The 22,803-nt window shown below is 37.5% G+C and overlaps 1 protein-coding gene across 1 annotated transcript; it reads right to left on the minus strand.

Annotated features, from left to right (window-relative positions):
• Positions 1-3,231: 3,231 nt before the first annotated feature.
• LOC133293435 (sucrose synthase 7-like) lies at positions 3,232-15,134 on the minus strand. Its single transcript, XM_061492002.1, has 16 exons — positions 15,116-15,134; positions 8,244-8,328; positions 8,023-8,155; positions 7,771-7,925; positions 7,287-7,479; positions 7,041-7,159; positions 6,513-6,729; positions 6,162-6,257; positions 5,823-5,996; positions 5,587-5,703; positions 5,327-5,493; positions 4,991-5,215; positions 4,320-4,886; positions 3,915-4,053; positions 3,642-3,823; positions 3,232-3,403 (listed from the first exon to the last, which is right to left on the minus strand). Exons 1-16 carry the CDS (start codon positions 15,132-15,134, stop codon positions 3,232-3,234), a joined length of 2,760 nt encoding a protein of 919 aa, XP_061347986.1.
• Positions 15,135-22,803: the final 7,669 nt, after the last annotated feature.

The following is a 22,803-nucleotide window of genomic DNA, read 5'->3' on the forward strand; positions in this document are numbered from 1 at the left end:
GGACATAAAATTAAATGTTGTATACAAGGTGCAAGTTTGGATTTCAAAAGTGAGTCCATAAAAGATGCAAGTAAACATGGAGCAACAAAATAAGATAACATTACAAACAAACAAAAAGCTAGTTTTGTTGCAGCTACAAACACACACAATAATTATCTTATTGTAGTCTCCTATATATTTTATTTTTACCACAAGCAATAATTATCTTAAATTTTATATTCAAAGAGCAAGACGGAATATTAAGAGTGAGTCTTTAAAAGATGCAAATAAATGTAAAACTAAGATAAATTCTCAAATTATTTGTAATGTAATTGTACATGAATATAGTGCAAGGGATAACTTTGACGTATAGCCTAAGCACCCATGAAGCCATGAAAATCCGCTGCCTCTTACTTCAAGAATCAACCATTTGGAGGCTGATAAAGAAGCAGACCAAAATCTAATTGGTTCTGTTCCATTCTAAATTTCCAACTTTGCTTTAAAGGGAGATAAGCACATGAGCTTCATCTTCCTTGGATATATATATATATATATATATAGGCTTAACATTTCTGCAGCAGCCGTAGATAGTGTTATCTACAGCTGACACAAAAAAGTGGGCCCCACGGCTTTTAAAAAAAAAAAAAAACTCAGAATCCGTTGCCGTATCCTAGGATTCGGACGTGTATCCTTGCTTACTGTAGGTATAACAGCTGCAGAAATCATTTTGCCATATATATATATATATATATATATATATATATATATATATATATATTTATGATATGAGAGAGGTTTTCTCTCTCCTCCCTCTGTTGCTGCTGCTAATATGGTCAAATGTAAATGCGGTGTAGATTTTAAATAATAGTTTTGTATTATATAAGAAATCTTAAATGGGATGTAGTACTATTTACCCTATTATTTATATATACTTAATCTCTTGTCACAACATTTATCTTCATAATACAAAAGTCATGCATTCCTTCTTAGACTTTTATTTTGATTAATTGATCTTAAATTGACCAGGTGGACATTAGGCCATGTGGCTGCAAACCCTAACTAGTTGGAAATCCTTCTAATAAATCCACATACCGTGCAGCGAAATCAGGGTAGATTCCATATTACAAATTGAATCATTGTAGATATCCCATGTACATTTCAAATAACCATGATTAATAATCACTAGAAGGACTAAATTTCTGAGATTTCTTGGCTTTTTTTTTCTAGTAAGATTGTCTTTTCTTAATTATCAAGAAACAACATAATATATCATTTAAAATTATGTGTCCCAAGGAAAATTTACAGAGCCAAGGAAAAGAAAGGGAAAAAAATTAACAAAAAATTCCATCTTAGTAATTTGGATCACACAAGCTTTCAGCCTTACGTTTTCATCCCGCTCTCAAAAGCAATACATCACACTAATATTTGGTTGAAGAGAAGGAGAGAGAAATAATATTTTCTCTTGTTTGGTTGTATAAAAATGTGAGAAGAAACAAAAATGTACTTGTATAAAATGACCTATTTACCTTTAATATGATTTGAAAAGAATTTCTATTTTTGGACAATTACATATTTAAAATTCACCCAGTCTCCCTCTTATTTGCTTCACAAAATTCTTAGTGGACCCCACACCTATATTTCCCCCCTTTCTCATCCCTTTTATTTCCTCATCCACGGAAGATAAAGTATTGGAATCTAACCCTTACAAGAATAATGATTTCAAGAGGCAAATATTTTCTTAAGTTGATTTGGATGTTAAATATTTTGTTAAAATAATGCTGTGAAACGAACATATAAAAATATATGTATGTTCAAATTGTACATGGAGTGATACACGATTTATGCAAAATTGAATTTACACGGCCACATTACATGTTACTTGTGTACATCTCTAGTGTGTGTCACCGTATTACTTTGATAAAACATTTGACTTTTGAATAAATGAAAAAAAAATGTTCATTTTTCATATTAAATGGGTCAAAAGACCCAAAAGCTGTCCATTTTGTCTCCTTCAATTTTCTTTCTTTCTCAATGCTCTCCAACCAAACAAACTGTAACTCTATTCATAATCAAGATTTTAGCCAAAAAAAATTCAGTTTTCATATCAATCAAGTGAGCCAGTTAAGAAAGAAACAAAGCAACCATACGTAATTTTGGAAGTTTCAAATTAACCAGCTATAGCTCAAGTTTCAGCTCAACGGAGAGAAAAAGGTTCAAGCATGTCAATATGTAAAATCTTTCCAAAATGTATGTAAATTCCTAACTTCGACAAGGTCAATTCTGCTTCTCAAAAACACCGTAGACACGAGATCCATTCCAAAAGTAAAAATTAAGGTGAAAAAAAAAAACTTAAATTGGTCAGGCCACAATATATATATATATATATATATAGTAGATTATATTTACAAACTTTTTTGTTTACAAACTATACTATCTTCTTCCGGGAGAACACTAGTTACACTATCTTCTCCCGGGGGACGATAGTGTAATTTATAAAAATTTGTAAAAAAAGTTTGTAAACGGATCATTCCCCCCTATATATATATATATATATTTAAGAAGTAAGATAGTTTTTGTTATAGATAGTGGGGTGTTGGTACTAATTCGGTGTTTGATATTTTTACAAGTTATAAAATAAAAATATCAAATATTTGCTTATCTTTTATGCAAAACAATAATATCAAAATTTTCTAGCTTCATCTATGAAGTGTATAATTTTTTGTGAGTTGATAAATGACTCTTACAAATAAGTATAAATCAGATAATTGTGTACGTCTTTTTTAGCTTTACTTGCGTATTTCGGTATTTTTGTGTGTGCGCTGACAATTTCTAAATAAAGAGAAAGAGAAGTTAATTTATAATGTAAATATTTGATATCTTTCTCATATGGGAAAAATGTCAATCCCCTAACTACTTTGAAATTGATATCATTGGTTATTGGGTTTGCCCTTTTTTTATGAATTTGTAATATCTCTCTGGAAATCTCCACCTATCTGTATATGTATTGTTCTGAATTATAATTTGCAATTTTTGTATAAGAAAAAATAAACATGCCGTGACATGATGAATGATCCATGTGAAAGAGAATTTGTAATGTTTTGACTTCACATGCCACTAATTCCAACGGACTTCAGTTGAAATGGCACATCTTATTTACTATTGAAATCATTTACAATTAGACTGAAATACAAATATATGTATATAAGTTAAAACTAAAATTATATCTATAGTTGATTGTGATTCTATCTGAAATCATTGCTTCCAATTGAATAGACGGTCCAAATTGAAGTAGTAATGGATGATGAACAGACAAGCAACAATGGAAACCAACCAAGTTAATCCATTGCAAACACCAACCCTTTCTTTAGAAGCAGCTAGTCCTTGACTTGAACCATCAACCCTGCTAAAGAGAACCTCATAAGGGCTAGACCAAGATGAATACATGCAAAAGCTTCATACAATTTTCTATCTCATTTAGATCATATCAATATAATTTCTCAGTTGATACAATTTATGAAAACTTCATGCAAATATTCATCCATGTTACTTAATTTTTTTTTTAATTTATCTGCAAAGCTGGAATAAAATATTCATTTGGGGTAAATCTTAGTATTTTTTTTATTTGACACATGAGGTCTAGCTACTTGCATTAAATGACTTACCTTGGGGTTGGCTGATATTCAATTTTGGGGGGTGGTGGTGCTGTTAATTGAGCTTGAGGTGATGCACCAGGCCTCAAGACCTTGGGTGTAGGCAATGCTTCTGTTGCTGGTTTTTTGGCTGAAGTTGTTGAGATTGATGTAGGTTCCTGGTGTGTCTCCATAGGAATGAGAACCTTTCTTGCCTGCAATGCAAAGAAGAAGAAAAAAATCCCATGATTTTTCAATAATTATTGAACTTAGAACAAAGGAAGTAACACCATTTGCCAAACTTACCAAGTTCCTGAATTGAAGGTTATAGAACATTTGAATGTATCTTTCCTTAGCCAATTTTTGCTCCTTGTTCAACCTTCTCCAAAACCCATAAATTGATCCCATGTTCAAGACTTTGTTTGCATATATCTTCCATGTATAGCTGCAAGGAAAACCAACCATGAAATTAAGAAATTCAACCATGAATAATGTTTTAAGTACACTTGTTAGTTAAAAGTAAGGGAAAAACTACTCTTATGTTGCATAAGAGTAGTTTTATCTCCTACACACTCATCAAAAATCGTGACATTTATTTTTCTTTTTTTTTCTTTTTTCTTTAAATGGCGGGTCCTGCCACATATGTGTCACAACAACATGAGAGAATATCTCTCCTTCAACATAAGATTAAATGAACCCTAAAAGTAATACCATTCATTGATACGTTGAAGACCAGCTTGTGACATTCTGTTCCAAAGTTCAGAATCATCCTTGCACTTTTCAAAGAAGTTAGCAATCTTGTTGCTTGATTCTCCTCCATTGTAGGGATCAATATGAAAACCTGAGACCCCATCAACTATAATTTCTGCTGGACCTCCTTGATTTGTTGCAAAAGTAGGTAATCCACAGTTCATTGCCTCAATGACTGTGAGACCAAAAGCTTCATACAATGCTGGTTGCACAAAAGCTCCCCTTGTATCTGCAATGCACCGGTAGAGCTCTCCATTGCGGTACCGATCAGTTTGTGCTGCAATCCATCTGAATTCACCTTTGAGTTTGTATTCCTTCATTAGGAAATGCATCTTTTGGATTTCTGCAGTTTCTTCTCTGTCTTTGGATTTGGATGCATTGAAAAACCCTCCAACAACCACAAGATTTACCAAACTCCTTAGCCTCTTATTCTTTGCATACCACTCAACTAGGCCACTAAGGTTTTTCACTTTGTCAAGCCTAGCCATGGAGAAGATGATTGGTTTCTTCCTGTCTTCTAAAAATCCACTGTTCCAAAACACATTTTAGATTGAATGAGGCCATTATAATGACTAGATTCCATTACTATAAAATGCAAGTGGATGATGGGATCAAACTTGGAAGAGACTCACATGTGTTCTTCATTGTCATTCTTACTATAAACTAGTTCTTCAATGGCAGGATGAAATGTGGTCAATCTTTGCTTTTTCTCTGTGAAAGGGAAGTACACAGTCTGATCAGCTCCAGGTGCAGCAATGTTGAACTTTGGATCAAACACATTGATGCCTGAGACTATGCGACAAAGTCCAGGCATGGTAAATGCAGTGTGACTTTCATACTGTCCTGGTCTATCCTTGCTGATGATACAAAATAATGAAAAGTTACCATCTTGATAATATATAATAATCAGCCATAAGATAGTTTATAAATAAGAATGTAGGACTCAGAAGGAAAAAAAAAAGACCTACCTTCCAGCAATCTCTTGGTATGTGCTAGTTATGATGAAATCAGCTGCATTCATTGAGATCATGTCAGCTGTGAACTGACTTGAAAAGTGGTACTTCTCATCAAATTCCTTCCATTTGGCATCTGAGTCCTCATATTTGGTTTTCTCCAATGCATGAGCAATAGTTGCCTTCATTTATTATGGATAGAAGTTTTAGTCCAAAGTTCTAATAGGAAAATAATGTACATGCACACTTTTGACTCTTCAGGTGATTGAAAGAACCTGAGTTACTCCAAGTTTAGAAGCCATTAAGGATGACACCAAGTTTCCATCAGTGTAATTTCCAATAATGAGGTCAGGCTTCCCTTCCATGAGTTCAAGAATCTTGCTAGTAGCATCCTGTTGAAGATAAAGTTACATGAATTAAAAGAGTAACATAAGCACATTATCTTTTCCATTCTTTTGTTATTCAACCTCCTCTCTTATATGGAATGAAATAAAGATATGATAGCACATGCCTGGGAAAATCTTTCTAAGTAAGGGTAGATATCAAAACGTGAGACCCATTGGTGTAGAATTCCCTTCTCTGTCCAGAAAGGGACCCTTAGAATGTGGGAGTGCTTAGTATTGATGATAGGTTCCAGTTCTTGGTTACACGTGGTCCCTCTTGCATCTGGTATAAGACGAGTAACCTGTGCATGGAACATAAGTGTAAACACTTTGAAGATAGAGGAAGCAAAATAAAAAGGAATAAGAATGATGAAAACAAGAAATGTGGTGATGGCTTTTACTTTTTTTCAATTTTTTGAAGCATAATTTGTTTTTTTTGTATTACTAGTTAGTACTTAGTAGCCTACCACAAGAATCTGGGGCTTCACATTAAGGCCTTGAAGCTTAATCTTATGAAGTAACTCTTCCTCCAAGGCCCTTACTTGATCAAGAATATATACCACCTGTTAGAAAAAGCAACCCCATCAAAAGAAAAGAACACTCAGTTTATAGACTTCAAATAGCCAGAAAAAAAACATAGCCATAATTTTGACAAAATTAAGGTAAAATTCAAGGGAAGTTGTTAGATAAAATAACATGGTAAGGACCATAATACATCTAAGAGTCAATGAACTTAGTGTGCTCAAAAATTTTGACAATAAAATTTTGACTATGTTGCATTTTCTTATATTCAATCATTGAAGAGGAGGGAATCATACCTGGCCTCCAGTATCTGGCAATCCAAGAACATTTGCTTGACCAAAGTACCCATGAATAGAGAAAATAACAATGTTGAACATATTTGGAAGCCTACTGAAAAGCAATTCCAATTTCACTGGGTCTGCTGCTTCTAGTACCTCAGAAAGCATTCTCATTGTCTCTTTAACCCTTTCAGCAGTGTTTCCCCACCCTTTATCAAATCCCCATTCTTTGAACCTGCTAACATTAGTAGAGATTATCAATATGGAAATAGATTTTCCCATCTTCATTTGGTTCCCCAGGTAAAATGAACAAGAAAGTAAGACACAATCAGAAGTAGAAAATTAAATAACTTATGATCAAAACTTAGGAAAGAAAAAAATAAAGACAATAATAATAATAACAACAAAAGTTCATTACTCATTAGTTCTTTACTATATCTTCAACTCAGAGTGAACTTTCTAAACCTTTTTTTTTTCAATCTTTTCATGTACGTTTATTCACTATTACCAAAATGGAGGCATGAAGTAGAAAAGTTAGATTTTGACCTGGCTTCAAAATTCTGGTATGGTGTATCTTTGTGGAGTGCAGATACATAAGTTTCAGCTATTTTCAGTGCTTGCTGAAGCTTTGGCAAGGTATTCAAAGTGTCATTGATCATAAGACTCTGCAGAATGGTAAAATAAATATGCAGTCGCTGTTATAACCACCTTTTCTTCTATTACAAAATTAGTTTTTACTGCTTTTTCATTTATAAACATTTCAATATTTGATAGTCTCAGGTCTCTATTTACCTCTCCTTGATGGTTAAGGCTCAATAAGTAATCGAGCAATGGATTTGTAAAATGGGAGCTCTCACTCAACCTTGAGGTCATGATCTTGGTAGTAAAGTTTAGTCCATTTCCAATAGTAGAAGAAAGAGCCATGCGAGGGGTTGAGAAATCAATAGCCCCAAAATCTATCTCCAAAGCGTTTTCATCACTTGCCCTGCACATATTCAAGTGATGTTCAGCATTTGCACTGCCTCAAGGCTCATCAAAGGGTCAACTAATCATTGTAATTTTATTAGAGAACAGGAGGGGTAACGTTTGAACTCGTGATGACTTGGTCACAAGCTCTGATACCATGTAATGCAATCAATTCAACCTAACAAGTTATGCTGGTAAATCATGTCGACATTAATGATTTTATATTAATATCTCTTAACATGTTGACAAAAAGAAAATGGCATGGCTAGCTAAACCATTATGCAAATGAGCATAAGAGAAAACCACTTACCACTCTTCATCAAATACCATTTCCTTATACTTCAAGTATTCTGAGACCTCAATACCTTCTACTTGCAAATCATCTGCATTCACTTTAACAAATTCCCAGAACCCAGGATTAGGCCTCACTGCCAAAGCAACATAAGGTGGAACAACAGCTGCCTCCTGCACACAATCCCAATTTGTTCCAAAAGTTAATCCCTTAAATCACTTTTTTAGAGTTTGTCAAAAGAGATTCAAATTGTTAGCTTTAAAATTGTACCTGAGTGCTACTCAGAATATAACCCAACAAGCCCTCAAGGAGCTTGCTCCTCTCAACTTTGTCTTCAACTGTTTTCTCCACATCCTCCATTATATGATGCCTTTTAATTAACCTTTTCCCACTTGCAACAAACCTGTTTTACATTTTATGAGAAAATGAAAGAGCCAAAATGTGGAACACATAAACAAAAATAAAACTCTATGTGCAATGACATATAGTACCTGGCAAAGCATTTCTTCATATGGAAACGGCTCTGCTTCAAGGCATTTGGCATGCTATCTGCTATTGAATCTGATCTCTTCAAGACTGGACTTGAGGTAGAAGCCATTTGAACAACAATGGCAATAAGCCAATAATAACTATGAAACAAATAACAAAGGACTTGGGTTGAATTGAGAGAGAATAGTTTTCTACATGTTGTTTGGATCATGTTGGGGTGATATTTATATTGGATTTTAACATGGGGTGTGGTTTCATAATCAGAAAGATTGGATTTTGGTTATCATTTGTCTGAAAGAAAGAGTGAAAGCAAGAAAAGAATATATGAAATATGATGATGGGGTGAAAGCAAATAACATTGCCCTTTGTGTTATTTGTTTTAAAAGTGGAGGCAAAGAATGTTTAAGGAACATGAAGTTGTCATGTGAGGTAACGTTGATGTTCTTTTCTTTATTCCATTTCAAATGCACACGTTGTACTTGAGCAGTTTCTGCGACTTTGTATATAATTTATGATATTCGAGGAATCAGGTGCATCAACATCAAATCAGATGCATATTGTGTTGTGTATATTTTTAGAGTAAATACCTTCTATCCCTAACAAAAAATACGGTCCCCACTTTAGTTTTTTATAAAAATAAATTAGTCAGTTAGTCCCTAACAAATTTAAAGGGAATCCATTTAGTTGAAATTGTGGTCCCTCACAAATTCAAAAAAGATCCATATTAGTCCCTCAAAAGGACTAAAATGAATCCACCTTGAATTTGTTAAGGACTAACTAACTAATTTATTTTTGTAAGAGACTAAAGTGAAAATCGTGTTTTTTTGTTAGGGATAAAAAGGGTCATTTACTCATATTTTTAACAGCATTGAGTTTCCACAACATTAGAAAGTCAACTACGTATAGAAAAGATTAAGTTCTAAGAAAAAATTATACTTTAAAAAAACAAAAATTAGAAATTTGGGTACAAAAACCAAAATGTCATGGGAAAATATATTCTCCAATATGCCATATTTTTTAACTTTTTTCATATCTATCACATTTAAGTACGGTTGTCTCCATTAGCCAGATTTCTTTTGCTTGCCAAGTGTCAAAAGCAATATCATTGGTGGACCCATCTTAAATGTGGCAAATAAAAAAGAAGTTTGGAAGTGTAGTATATTGGAATATTTTATTGAGATATATAATCCCACATTAGTTGTATGAGCAACTAATGTGAAGATTATAAAACCTTGGGCACTCTCACCCTTTGAGCTAGGGGTGTTCGCGGTCTAGATTGGATCGGTTTTGGAAGCAAAAATATCTGATCTAATCACTTCGGTTTGTTCATGTAATCATCCATTCGGTTTGAATTTTTTTTCAAATCCGATCCGATCCAATCCAATTTTTTTCGGTTTGGATTGGATCGGTTATCGGTTTTTTAAAAATCCTAAAATTTGTTTCATGATTATTGTGCAAATAACAACTTTTGTATATATTGATTTGTAAATTTATTTATTTTTTGAAATACAAAAGTATCAATAGACGAAAATGTAGGTTTTTTTTTTGGCAATGATATATGAAGCATCAATAGACGATAATATAGTTTTTTTTTTTGAAATATTATTGATGAGATGTGACTAGGTTTTTTTTCTTGGATTTAGTTGATAGGTTAATAGGTATTGGGTTTATAAATTTTTGGGTTATAATTAGGAAAAGGCCCAAGTAAGTATAAGGGAATTAATATATTGGATCGGTTTGGATTGGATCGGTTTTCATCAACCCATCCGAAAACCGATCCAATCCAATTAAAATTTGCGGTTTTTTTTCGGTTTTTCGTTTTTCGGTTTTCGGTTTGTCGATTCGGTCACCGCGGTTTGAATCGGTTTGGATCGGTTGATGAACACCCCGACTTTGAGCTAGCTTTTAGAGTGGTGTATCCCAAGGTTCTTTCCAAAACTTGGTGTTTTGTGTTTTGCCTTTTAAATTTGTATAAAACACAAGCTTATCATATAATTCAAGTGGAAGGTTATATTTAGTACCATTTTAATCTTACTATTCTTACTATCTATTTGATTACCGTTTGATTAATTTGAAATTAATGGTAGTTAATTTTTTCTTTTCTTCAAACGTTGATTTCAAGTTGATCCAACAGTAACCAAACAGATAGTAAAAAAAGTAAGATTAAAATGATAGAAAATATAGTCACCCCATAATTCAAATACAAACTATTTATTTGAAGATGTAAAAGAAAGAATTAAATCTGGCCAAAAATTTGGGTGCAATGTGCAATGTATTTTATAAATTAAAATTAACATGTATGATTATTAATGGCACATATTATATCAACGCATCCGGTAATAATTTAAAATTTGATCATCTACTTTTAACACAATCTAGTAATTCCTTTTTAATACAAAGGGACGAAAAACACTAAGGTAGATGTCAATAACTTCCATAGTTTACTTTTATTTAAAACTAAAAAAAAGAGTAGAAAGTGATGATGAAAGATTGTTAATGTTGATAGAAAAACAAAAAAAAATTTATTAAACTAATAAAACATAATACAACTTAATAAAACTTTATTAATACTCAAGATATATATATATATATATATATATATATATATATATATATATATATATATATATATATATATATATAATTATTTTTTCTAACCCCAAAATGATATCGTGTCATAGATTAAATTAGTAATAATATAGGAAAGACAAGTTCATTAAGATATGGATCACCATCAAAATGCTAACTTCATAGCCTCCACGTGTCTATATATTTCTTCCTCTACTAAGCTATATATGCTTATCCCACCTTATTGTAGTAAACATGTAGCCTTTAAATTAGACAACCTATACGAAATCACCCACATCCCTGAAACCACGAAAATAGTAGAAAAAGCTTCAGTCCCAAAAACCCTTATTATGCTTTCAAAAAAACAAAAAATAACTCAAACTCAATCCATCATAACCCTCGTCTCCCTAAAAAACCCAAACCATCAAAGAATTTGTCCAAGCCTCTTCTTTTTCACATCACGGTGTTGCGACTCGGCAAGTGCACCGATCGTTAAGTAATAAAAGTGTATCGGAGTACGAAATCGTTTCCACGAGAATTGGGTTTCAAACACTAGTTTGCTAATCGCGATTTAGTTGGACAATCAATATTTAGATGAAGAAAATTGAAATTAAAAAGAAAACAATTAACAACATGCAAATTAAAATTCATAATTAAAAAGCAATTGGAAAGATGATTGATTTAAAGATTAAAAACAAGCGTAGTTAGGGCTTCGACTTTCCCCAATCTCCTCTATATGCTATGAATTAAACTGTCAAGAATATGTTCTTAAAATATTGCCAATCAATTCTTTTTAAGTTAATTAGGGCTCAATTTCTTGTTACCCTAAATCTATGTGATCTCAGAAGAACCCTAGTTCCCTGGTTATTCCCCAAGAAAACATACATTAAGATCAAGAATTCAAGATTGCACAATTACCCTATGTCTATCTCTAGATCACAAGAATTGTGATAAATTTACCAAGTCTGGGTTCATGCACCAACATCCCTATTGTCATACAATTCTCCTAAATCAATCTATAAGGAGCAAACTCATAGAAAGCATTAAAGACAGATAAATTTATTCAATTATAAAAAAAAGAATTCAGAGACAATTTAATTCAAAGCATAAGATTCAATTGGGTTCCAACTACCCCTAACTACATAAACACTTAGCCTAGCATACTGAATTAAAAAGCAATAAGAAATAAAAGAGAACCTCAAGCCTCCATTGGTGTGATGTTGACTTGGTTCCTCAGTGCTCCAACGCTCCGCAACAGGATTCCTCCTTCAGGTCTCTGTGTAATTCCTTGGTGTGTCTCTGAATTGGTTGGTTCCATTGACCCCAAGCACCCTATTTATAACTTTTGAAGCCATATCCATTAATTCTTCATCAAATCTCCCCATGAATCTCTATCAATTCCCAATCAAATCTTGATTTGTTTTTGTTTTATTTAAGATCCTGCAGATTGGGCTTCAAATCTTTGTTATGATTCCTTTATCACTTCTTAGCACCAAATCTTGTGGATTTACCTTCAAAATGAGCAAGATATCAAAACATTAGCTCAATTTCAAATCTTTATGATTTTATCATATAACACCATGAATTCTGTAAGAACCCGCACCGTTAAATAAGGTATTTAATTAATTAATTATCCAGAATTAGGAAATGATTTCATAAATGACCCTAATAATTATTATGAGGCTCTAATAATTATAGTAAGTGATTTAGAATGCTGATAGTCATTTTTCGGAAGAAAAGTGCAGATACCGGTTCTGCTAGTCGGTATAAATGCGTAACAAAAAAGTATCCCGGAAAATTATAATAAGTGCATGATAATTACTAGAATGATATATAGGACTTGTAAAACGAGTTTCAAGTCCAAATTATGAGAACTGATGCCAGAAACTGATACTGACTATGAAAAGCGCGTACCAGAAAGGTGCTCCGAAAAATATAAAAAAATATGAAAATTCTTGTAAAATTGAGTTGGTTAAGAATTCCAAGTTTGGGATTAAAATTTTAAGCGTAGCAATTAAAGTTAATACTGTGTGTTTTAATTTTAAGTGAGCTATTTAAGGACCCTTGCACATGATCCTAGGTCAGCCGCCTTTCATTTCTACGTGAGAAATTGCTGAGTCTTGTGTGCAGCAGCCTTGCACCTCCTTCTTCCTCCTTTGAGACCTCCAAGAGACCATTTTTTTGTTGTTGTTTCTTCATTTAAACACCTTGGGTGAGTGGGAACTATCATGGTGAGAGTGTAGTGAGCTCCATTCTGAGTTGTGATGTTGTTGTTGTGAGCTTGAGGTGCTGTCTTGTTGAGTTGGGGGTTGTGGAGTCATCTTCTTGGTTTGTGAAGCTTCAAGGAGCTTCCTTTGTGGAGAAAGGGTCAAACTTTGTGGCATTTTCGTTGGTCTTGTGTAGTCAGTTTGTTGGAGCTGGTTGTGAGCTCCAAGAGCAGCCCTTGTTTCTGCTTTGAAGCCTTGAGTATGTACCTCAACTTGATCTTGAGTTTTTATGCCTAAAAATGGAACCTTGATGCATCTAAAGGCTAAAAGATGATAACTTAACGTTGGGTAATGTCAAGCACACCTAAAAATGCATGTTTAAGTGTTTATAATCGGTAAAAACCCAACCTTGGAAGGATATCTTCACGAAATGCAGTTTCTGCATTCTGTCGTGAAATATCCGGATATTTGATATCCGGATATGGGATTTGGATATCCGGATATTGGATATCCGAATATGGGAATCTGGATATCCGGATATTGTATATCCGGATATGGTCAGTGAGATATCCGGATATTGCATATCCGGATATTTTGGGATTTCGAAGAACAGTAGCTGTGCTGTGAGGACAGTAGGCTATTGGGGGTTTGTGGACCCTAGAGTGATGAAGTTGAACTTCTGTAATTAATGAACTAAGTCAGAATCATGTGATTAAGGGCTTGTGACTTCGTTGGAAGCCTTAAGACGTAAATCGTTAAAGGAGAACGTAGTTTTTATGTTAATGCTTTTGAGCTATGTATGTTGATATACTTGTTGGTCCATATCAGATTATGATCTGCTGTGTGTTGGACTTGAGCCGTGTGGACTCTTGGCATTGGATAGTGGGCTTGCAAGGTAAGCTTTCGTGTCCTCGGGTTAGCCATGTTGTGGTTCCACCATGTGCCATGGGGGTATGGTTATATGCATGTTGTGTTACATGCTTTTAATGTTTTGGAAATGCTATTGAGCTGTTATATGCTAATGCCTTGTTGATATGCATGTGGTGTTCCACCTATACGGTAAGCCTGAGTATGTGGTACATACAATATGGTGAGGCTGTGGGTGAGGTGCAAGCGGTGTTCCTTGTACTATATGTAGGTAATAGACGTATTTCTGCATTTCTCTGGCCAGTAGAATAGTGATAACACACATGGCATGAATATCTGTTGCACTGCATAGTTTTGGAACTGATATTGATATAAATGCTTTTTGAACTTATATTGCACATGTAAGTGAGCTTGGGTGAAAGATCCTTGAGGACCCCTTGTTTTACTGAGATTTCTGGTTTAGAGATCTCACCCCACGTTTGGGGAATGCTTATTTCAGGGTCAGGTAATGTTGAGACCTCAGGCTGAGTTAGCTAGTGATGACATTATATGCTGACATGTTGGATGCTGGATATGCTTGCTGTTTTTATGCTTTTGCTTCGTGTTATGATTTTGGATTATCTTGTTGAGACGCTGTTGATTTGGTGAGCATGGGAATTGTCCATGCCATGTAGACTTATTATGTCTTGCTTTTATTATAGTTGTATTAATGTATCAGGATATTGTCCGGATTACGTGATGTAATGCCGTGACTTAGATACTCACTTTATTTATATATTGAGGTGTTTCAGTAGATGTCTTATTGCAATTTACATTCTGGCAATATTTTATGAAATTGATTAAGTAATCAAGTTGGTAATTGATAATGACGTCATAATTGAAAAGAAAAAGAATATTCCACATTTTTAATTAAGCGTAGCTTAATACGATGTAATGATAACACTACCAGATATATACGGGGTGTTACATTTTATGGTATCAGAGCAACGGTTCAAGGGAAGAGCTTGTATGTATTGCAATGATTAGGATGTTTGGTTGTGTCTGTTTTGTGTGTTTGCTTCGTCGAGTATTATTATGATAATGCATATGTGAACCCATTGTGTGGGCCTGATCAACTCATAATTTGTGTAACTTGTGCAGAGTCATGGTAAGACCCGGGAGAACCCGCGAGACTTCGGAGGATCAGCCTGATCCTGTCCTGGCTGCATTGGCTGACATGCAGGCGGCCCGACAAGCCGACCAGAAGGCCATGAGAATGGAAAACCAGACCATGTTGGACGCCGTCAGAGAGGCAAACAGGAAGGCCACTGAGGACGTGTTGGAGGCCAACCGTCTAGCGAACATGACGATGTTTAGAGTCATGTTGAAGGAGATGAGGAATGGTCCTGCTGTTGGCCATGTTCCTCCGCCACCACCACCACCTCCGCCCAGTCTGCAGGATGACTCTCAGAGTCAGATGGGTAATGGCAGTCACCTTACGGGGTCCATGCAGACCGTCCCTGTTTTTGTTGAGGATCGAGATGAGATCGATCGCCGGTTGAATGCTTTCCGTAAGCATAAGCCACCTGCCTTTGATGGATCATTTGATCCTGTTGCTGCGGCGCGTTGGCTACAGCCGTTGGACAAGATATTTCGAGTCATGCAGTGCACAGATCCGTAGAAGCTGTTGTTCTCTACTTACATGCTGGAGGGCGATGCCTACGAGTGGTGGACGAACACTTCTCACATTTACGAGATGCAGGGCCATAGGATGACGTGGCCATTGTTCGAGGATTTCTTCTTGGGTCAGTACTTTCCGTATGACGCTCAGGAGAGACAGCTGGGAGAGTTTGACAGATTGGTTCAGGGCTCGTTGTCTGTGGACGAGTACCTGGCCAAGTTCAACCAGTTGGTGAAGTTTGCACACTTTAGGATGGCGAGGCCTACTCCTACATTCTTGGCTGCTAAGTTTCGCAGGGGACTTAGTGAGGATATTGCTGGTTACCTTGCTGGTTCTGCTTCTAGAGACTTTGGGACACTGGTTCAGCAGTGTCGTGATATTGAGGATTTCTACAGCACAAGTAAGGCCAAGAAGGCCAAGGTTGCAGAGGCGACGAAGGTTGTAGCTGGTAGTTCCACTTCTTAGAGAGACAGGAAGTTTGGGAACAAGGGCAAAGGTAAACAGATGGCAGCTCGACAGGCGCCGACTCAGTTCAAGAGGACTTATGCTCAAGGGAATGCAACGAGACCTCCTGCTCCCAGGTGCTCGGGATGCGGGAAGACTCATTTTGGGCAGTGTTCTACCGGTCAGTTGATTTGCTTTCAGTGTGGCAAGGAGGGCCACTTCACCAGAGACTGTCCGTCGGCGACGACGAGGGCTACTGCAGTGCAGGCAGTTCCACTTCAAATGGTTCCTCTTCCACCTACTTCGGCACCGGCAGTGCCACCATTTTCTGGGAGAGTTTATTCTCTGGATCGTCAGCAGTCGGATCGAGCTCTGAACCTTGTTAGAGGTACTGTTACCATTGGTGGTTCACCTGTGGATGTCTTGTTTGACTCTGGGGCTACGCATTCTTTTGTTGCAACCTCGATTGCGGGTTACCACCGCCACCGGAGAAAAGTGTGATGCGACCACTGTTCATCGCGATGTAGCGTTTCAGTGGGATGGCTGTGAGTTCTCAGTAGATCTGATAGGATTTCCGATGGCCAACTTGGAGGTTATTCTGGGCATGGATTGGTTGTCCAGAAATTGTGTGTTGATTGACTGTTGTGCCAAGCGTGTGGTGTTGTCTCCGTGTTATTCCACAGCCAGTTCCTCGTCGTACATTTCGTTGTTGCAGGCTAAGAGAGCCTTGAGAGCAGGGGATTTGGTTATGTCATGTTGGAAGGTTTGGTGAGTGAGACACAGGAGGATATCACTGGCATTCCTGTGGTGAGGGAATTCCTCGAGGTGTTTTCTGAGGAGATTCCTGAGTTTTCGCCACAGAGGGAGATAAAGTTCTCCATAGATATGTTGCATGGTGTGGGGCCGATTTCTTTAGCTTCATACCGGATGTCGCCACCGGAGTTGGCAGAGCTGAAGAAGCATATTGAGGATCTTTCAGCGAAAGATTTCATTAGACCGAGTGTGTCTCCTTGGGGAACACCAGTTATCTTTGTAAAGAAGAAGGACAGGACAGTGTGATTGTGCACCGTGTACAAGCAGCTGAACAAGGTGACGATCAAGAACAAGTATCCCCTTCCTCGGATTGATGATCTGTTGGATCACCTCAGGGGTGTTCGCGTGTATTCCAAGATTGATCTTCGGTCCGGATACCATCAGATTCGGGTGAAGCCGGAGGATGTCCCTAAGACCGCATTTCGTTCGAGATACGGTCATTTTGAGTATTTGGTGATTCCTTTTGGACTCACCAATGCACCTGCTGTGTTCATGGATTACATGAACCGGATTTTCCAGCCGTACCTGGATCAGTTTGTGATCGTCTTCATTGACGATATTTTGATTTACTCCAAGACGGAGTAGGAGCATGTGGAGCATCTGAGGATTGTTCTGCAAGTGCTGAAGGAGAAGAAGTTGTACGTGAAGCCTTCTAAGTGTGAGTTTTGGCTCAAGTCTGTGAAATTCCTTGGGCATGTTATTTCTGCTGAAAGAGTTGCAGTGGATCCGAACAAGATCGAGGCCGTAGTGGATTGAGAGAGACCCAAGACAGTTGCAGAAGTGAGGAGCTTTCTGGGTTTGGCAGGTTACTATCGAAGGTTGATCAAGGGTTTCTCCACGATGGTTCTCCCTTTGAATCGCCTTACTCGGAAGGAGACTCCATTTGTCTGGATTCACGAGTGTGAGGAATGCTTTCAGGAATTGAAGGAGATACTGACTACTGCTCCTGTGTTGGTCCTTCTTGATCTTGCGCTTGAGATTGAGCTTTACACCGACGCCTCCGGGAAGGGGCTAGGTTGTGTGTTGATGCAGTTGGACAAAGTGATTGCCTATGCTTCGAGGCAGTTGAAACCTCATGAGGAGAACTACCCTACTCATGACTTGGAGTTGGCTGCTATTGTGTTTGCTTTCAAGATTTGGAGGCATTAACTTTTTGGTTTGAGGTTTGTGGTGACCACAAGAGTTTGAAGTACATGTTCGACCAGAAGGAGTTGAACAAGAGGCAGAGAAGATTGATGGAGTTCATAAAGGACTACGACTTCGAGCTGAGGTATCATCCTGCCAAGGCCAATGTGGTAGCTGATGCTTTGAGTCGGAAAACCAGTAGCTCATCCAGTTTGTTACTTGGTAACTTTGATGTGGTTGAGAAGTTTCAAAACTTGGCAGTGACCGCTCCGCGTGAGGGTGTACTTCTCGAGATGGAAGCAACAGACGTTGTGAATGAGCTGTTTAGAAAAGATCAAAGAGGCACAAGTTCTGAGAGAGTGTCTGAATTATGTGAAGTACCAAGACGGTGTGTCTTGGAATGATGATGGATTGCTTTTGTTTCAGCAGAGGATCGTGGTTCCTCGAGGTCCGTAGACCGAAGAGGTTATGGAAGAGGGCCATAAGGGCCAATTTTCGATCCACCCTGGTGCTACTAAGATGTATCAAGACCTGAATAAGAACTTTTGGTGGCCGGGCATGAAGAAAGATGTTGTTGTCTTTGTGTCCAAGTGTTTGGTTTGCCAGAAGGTGAAGATTGAACATCAGAGACCCCTAGTGAACTTCAACCTCTTGAAGTACCACAGTGGAAGTGGGAAGGTATTTCCATGGACTTCGTGGTGGGATTGCCGAAGACTCAGGCGGGTTGTGACTCTATTTGGGTCATTGTGGACAGACTGACGAAGTCTGCCCATTTTCTTCCAGTGAAGGTGAGCTTCACTTCAGAGCAGTTGGCCAAGCTTTATGTTCGCGAGATTGTGAGGCTTCACGGGGTGCCCGAGAGTATCATCAGTGATAGGGACCCGAAGTTCACATCTCGGTTCTGGGAGGCGCTGCAGGAGGGTTTTGGTACGCAGTTGAGATTGAGTACCGCCTATCACCCTCAGACTGATGGACAGACTGAGAGGACCATCCAGACCTTGGAGGACATGTTGCGAGCTTGCACGTTGGAGCAAGGCTCGGCATAGGATAGGTACCTTCCGTTGGTGGAGTTTTCGTACAACAACAGCTTTCATGCTAGCCTGGACATGGCGCCCTACGAGGCACTGTATGGTAGGAGGTGTCGGACTCCTACTTGTTGGTCTGAGGTTGGAGACAAGGAGCTTATTGGCTTGGACTTTGTCAAAGATACCACCTTACAGATCCAGATGATCCGTGAAAAGTTGAAGCAAACGCAGAATCGCCAGAAGAGCTACTATGATGTCAAGCATCGTCCTCTGGAGTACAGTGAGGCTTAGCACGTGTTTGTGAGACTTTCACCTGTCACCGGTGTTGGTCGGGCACTCGGAGTGAGGAAGCTGAGCCCGCGATATATTGGGCCATACCAGATCCTTGGTAGAGTAGGACCTGTTGCCTACCGGCTTGCCTTGCCTCCGAACTTGGCTAACATTCACAACGTGTTTCACGTGTCTCAGCTTCGGAAGTACATAGCAGATCCTTCGTACGTGGTGCAACCTGATGATGTGGAGGTTCGGAGAACCTAAAGACTCCCGTCGGACCACTAAAGATTCTCGATCGTGGCGAGAAGCAGTTGAGGAGTGTACTTGGGAGCGTGAGGACGAGCTTCTCCAGCAGCACCCTGAGTTTCGACCAGGTATGTTTTTGATTTTGAGGTCAAAATCCTAAAAAGGTGGGGTGAATGTAAGAACCTGCACCGTTAAATAAGGTATTTAATTAATTAATTATGCAAAATTAGGAAATAATTCCATAATTGACCCTAATAATTATTAAGAGGCTCTAATATTTATAGTAAGTGATTTAGAATGCTGATAGTCGCTTTTCGGAAGAAAAATGCAGATACCGGTTCTGCTAGTCGGTATAAATGCGTACCGAAAAAGTATCCTGGAAAATTATAATAAGTGCATGATAATTACTAGAATGATATATAGGACTTGTAAAACGAGTTTCAAGTCCAAATAATGAGAACTGGTGCCAGAAACTGATAGTGGCTATGAAAAGCGCGTACCGGAAAGGTGCTCCGAAAAATATAATAAAAATATGACAATTCTTGTAAAATTGAGTAGGATAAGAATCCCAAGTTTGGGAGTAAAATGCTAAGCGTAGCAATTAAAGTTAATACTGTGTGTTTTAATTTTAAGTAAGCTATTTAAGGACCCTTGCACATGATCCTAGGTCAGCCACCTTTCATTTCTAAGTGAGAAATTGCTGAGTCTTGTGTGCAGCAGCCTTGCACCTCCTTCTTCCTCCTTTGAGACCTCCAAGAGACCATTTTTCTTGGTTGTTTCTTCATTTAAACACCTTGGGTGAGTGGGAACTATCATGATAAGAGTGTGGTGAGCTCCATTCTGAGTTGTGATGCTATTGTTATGAGCTTGAGGTGCTGTCTTGTTGAGTTGGGGGTTGTGGAGTCATCTTCTTGGTTTGTGAAGCTTCAAGGAGCTTCCTTGGTATAGAAAGGGCCAAGCTTTGTGGCATTTTCGTTGGCCTTGTGTAGTCAGTTTGTTGGAGCTGGTTGTGAGCTCCAAGAGCAGCCCTTGTTTCTGCTTTGAAGCCTTGAGTATGTACCTCAACTTGATCTTGAGTTTTTATGCCTAAAAATGGAACCTTGATGCATCTAAAGGCTAAAAGATGATAACTTAACGTTGGGTAATGTCAAACACACCAAGAAATACATGTTTAAGTGTTTATAATCGGTAAAAACCCAACCTTGGAAAGATATCTTCATGAAATGCAGTTTCTGCATTCTGTCGTGAAATATCCGGATATCTGCCCATGAAATATCCGAATATTTGATATCTGGATATGGGATTTGGATATCCGGATATTGGATATCCGGATATGGGAATCTGGATATCCGGATATTGTATATCCGGATATGGACAGTGAGATATCCGGATATTGCATATCCGGATATGTACCGAGGAAAATCCGGATATTCTGAGATTTCGAAGAACAGTAGCTGTGTTGTGACGACAGTAGGCTATTGGGGGTTTGTGGACCCTAGAGTGATGAAGTTGAACTTCTGTAATTAATGAACTAAGTCAGAGTCATGTGATTAAGGGCTTGTGGCTTCGTTGGATGCCTTAAGACGTAAATCGTTAAAGGAGAACGTAGTCTTTATGTTAATGCTTTTGAGCTATGTATATTGATATACTTGTTGGTCCATATCAGATTGTGATCTGCTGTGTGTTGGACTTGAGCTGTGTGGACTCTTGGCATTGGATAGTGAGCTTGCAAGGTAAGCTTTCGTGTCCTCGGGTTAGCCATGTTGTGGTTCCACCATGTCCCATGGGGGTATGGTTATATGCATGTTGTGTTACATGCTTTTAATGTTTTGAAAATGCTATTGAGCTGTTATATGCTAGTGCCTTGTTGATATGCATGTGGTGTTCCACCTATACGGTAAGCCTGAGTATGTGGTGTTAGTATATGGGTGTCCTAGAGACAATCTTTTGATTAAATAAGGACATTAAATGTAGACCTTTACTGTCGCAAATAAATAATAAGCACTCTTTATCCTGTTTCATATTATGTCTCGATATTACTGTTAATATTTTATATGAGTAACTGGATAAACCCCTTGGAATAGAACAGGTATTTCTTGAGTACTTGTGATGAGATCACAATCATGAGGATTCAAGGATACCGCACGTTTATTCCTAATTTTATGTTCCTAATCTAGAGACACTGAGAATGAGGATCAGTGATCTCGGATAAGACTAGCACGACTTATCTACTTGTATACGGATACAAGGTAAAGACCTCATGTGCTACAGATATGGAGATGTCTTAGCTAAAGTCGTGGGTGGACCTATAAGGGTATAGCTCGCACTGAACAGACCCACAAAGAGACTCTATGAGGAAATCTCACATAGAGTATCATTAGAGTAGTCTCTTTATATCTGGGTATGTCTTTCCTTAGACCAGAAGTTATTACCTAGACTTGTTCTAGAAGGCATGTTTGACTGTATACCTCGTCTGCCTGAAACATGGAGACTCATAGATATACTGTTGGGCTTGTCCTGAAAGAGCACAGGGCTAGGGTGATAAGCTGAAGGAATTCGTCAAATCTCTGTGAGAGATTAGGTTATCTGTAAACCGGAGAAATCGGGATGACATTTACAGGGACTAGGGAATCTATGCATAGTAAAAGAGATCATGAGATGATCTGCCTTTAGAATCAGTAAATTAAAGATTCCCTATTTCGAATAAAGCTTACCCTAAACCGCAAGGGTTGATACATTTCCTTACCCTAGGTTAATGGAAAGGTAACCGAGACGGAGGGAAATACATACGGCAACCAAATATGTGTAATAGGATGATCAAGTCATTAATCTAACTAGTTCTGGGGCAACAAAGCATTGCTAGTGCTCTGTGTTGTCATTAGATTGGGCTTATTGGGCTCAAACCCATTTATGTCAGTGGCTATGTTGGACCTAATGGGTCACACGCTAACACCCAATTGTATAGATGAACTAACATTAAAGGTATTGGGCCTAATAATGGTCATTAGTCCATGAAGTAGTTTGGAAGTCCACCTTGAGGGTGGAGGGCGCATGGATCACAGTAATGGGCTTGGATAGTCCAAGACACTACTAATTAATTTAATTGGTTAAATTAATTATCAAACATTAAAATTTTGAAATTTGGAATTTGAATTTTGAAATTCGAATTTTGAATTTTGAATTTTGAATTTTGAATTTGAATGTTTGAAAGTTTGAATTTGAATATTTGAATATTCGAATTTGAATTGGCTATGAAAAGTTATTTCATAACAAAAGGATAAGATAAGATCTTGTTGGAACAAATCACTAGTATCAAGAGGAGATCATTTGGACA

Source organism: Gastrolobium bilobum, unplaced genomic scaffold (assembly GCF_033153095.1).
Source record: "Gastrolobium bilobum isolate Gb01-03AN ecotype WA unplaced genomic scaffold, APGP_CSIRO_Gbil_v1 utg18566, whole genome shotgun sequence".
Classification (NCBI taxonomy): Eukaryota; Viridiplantae; Streptophyta; class Magnoliopsida; order Fabales; family Fabaceae; genus Gastrolobium; species Gastrolobium bilobum.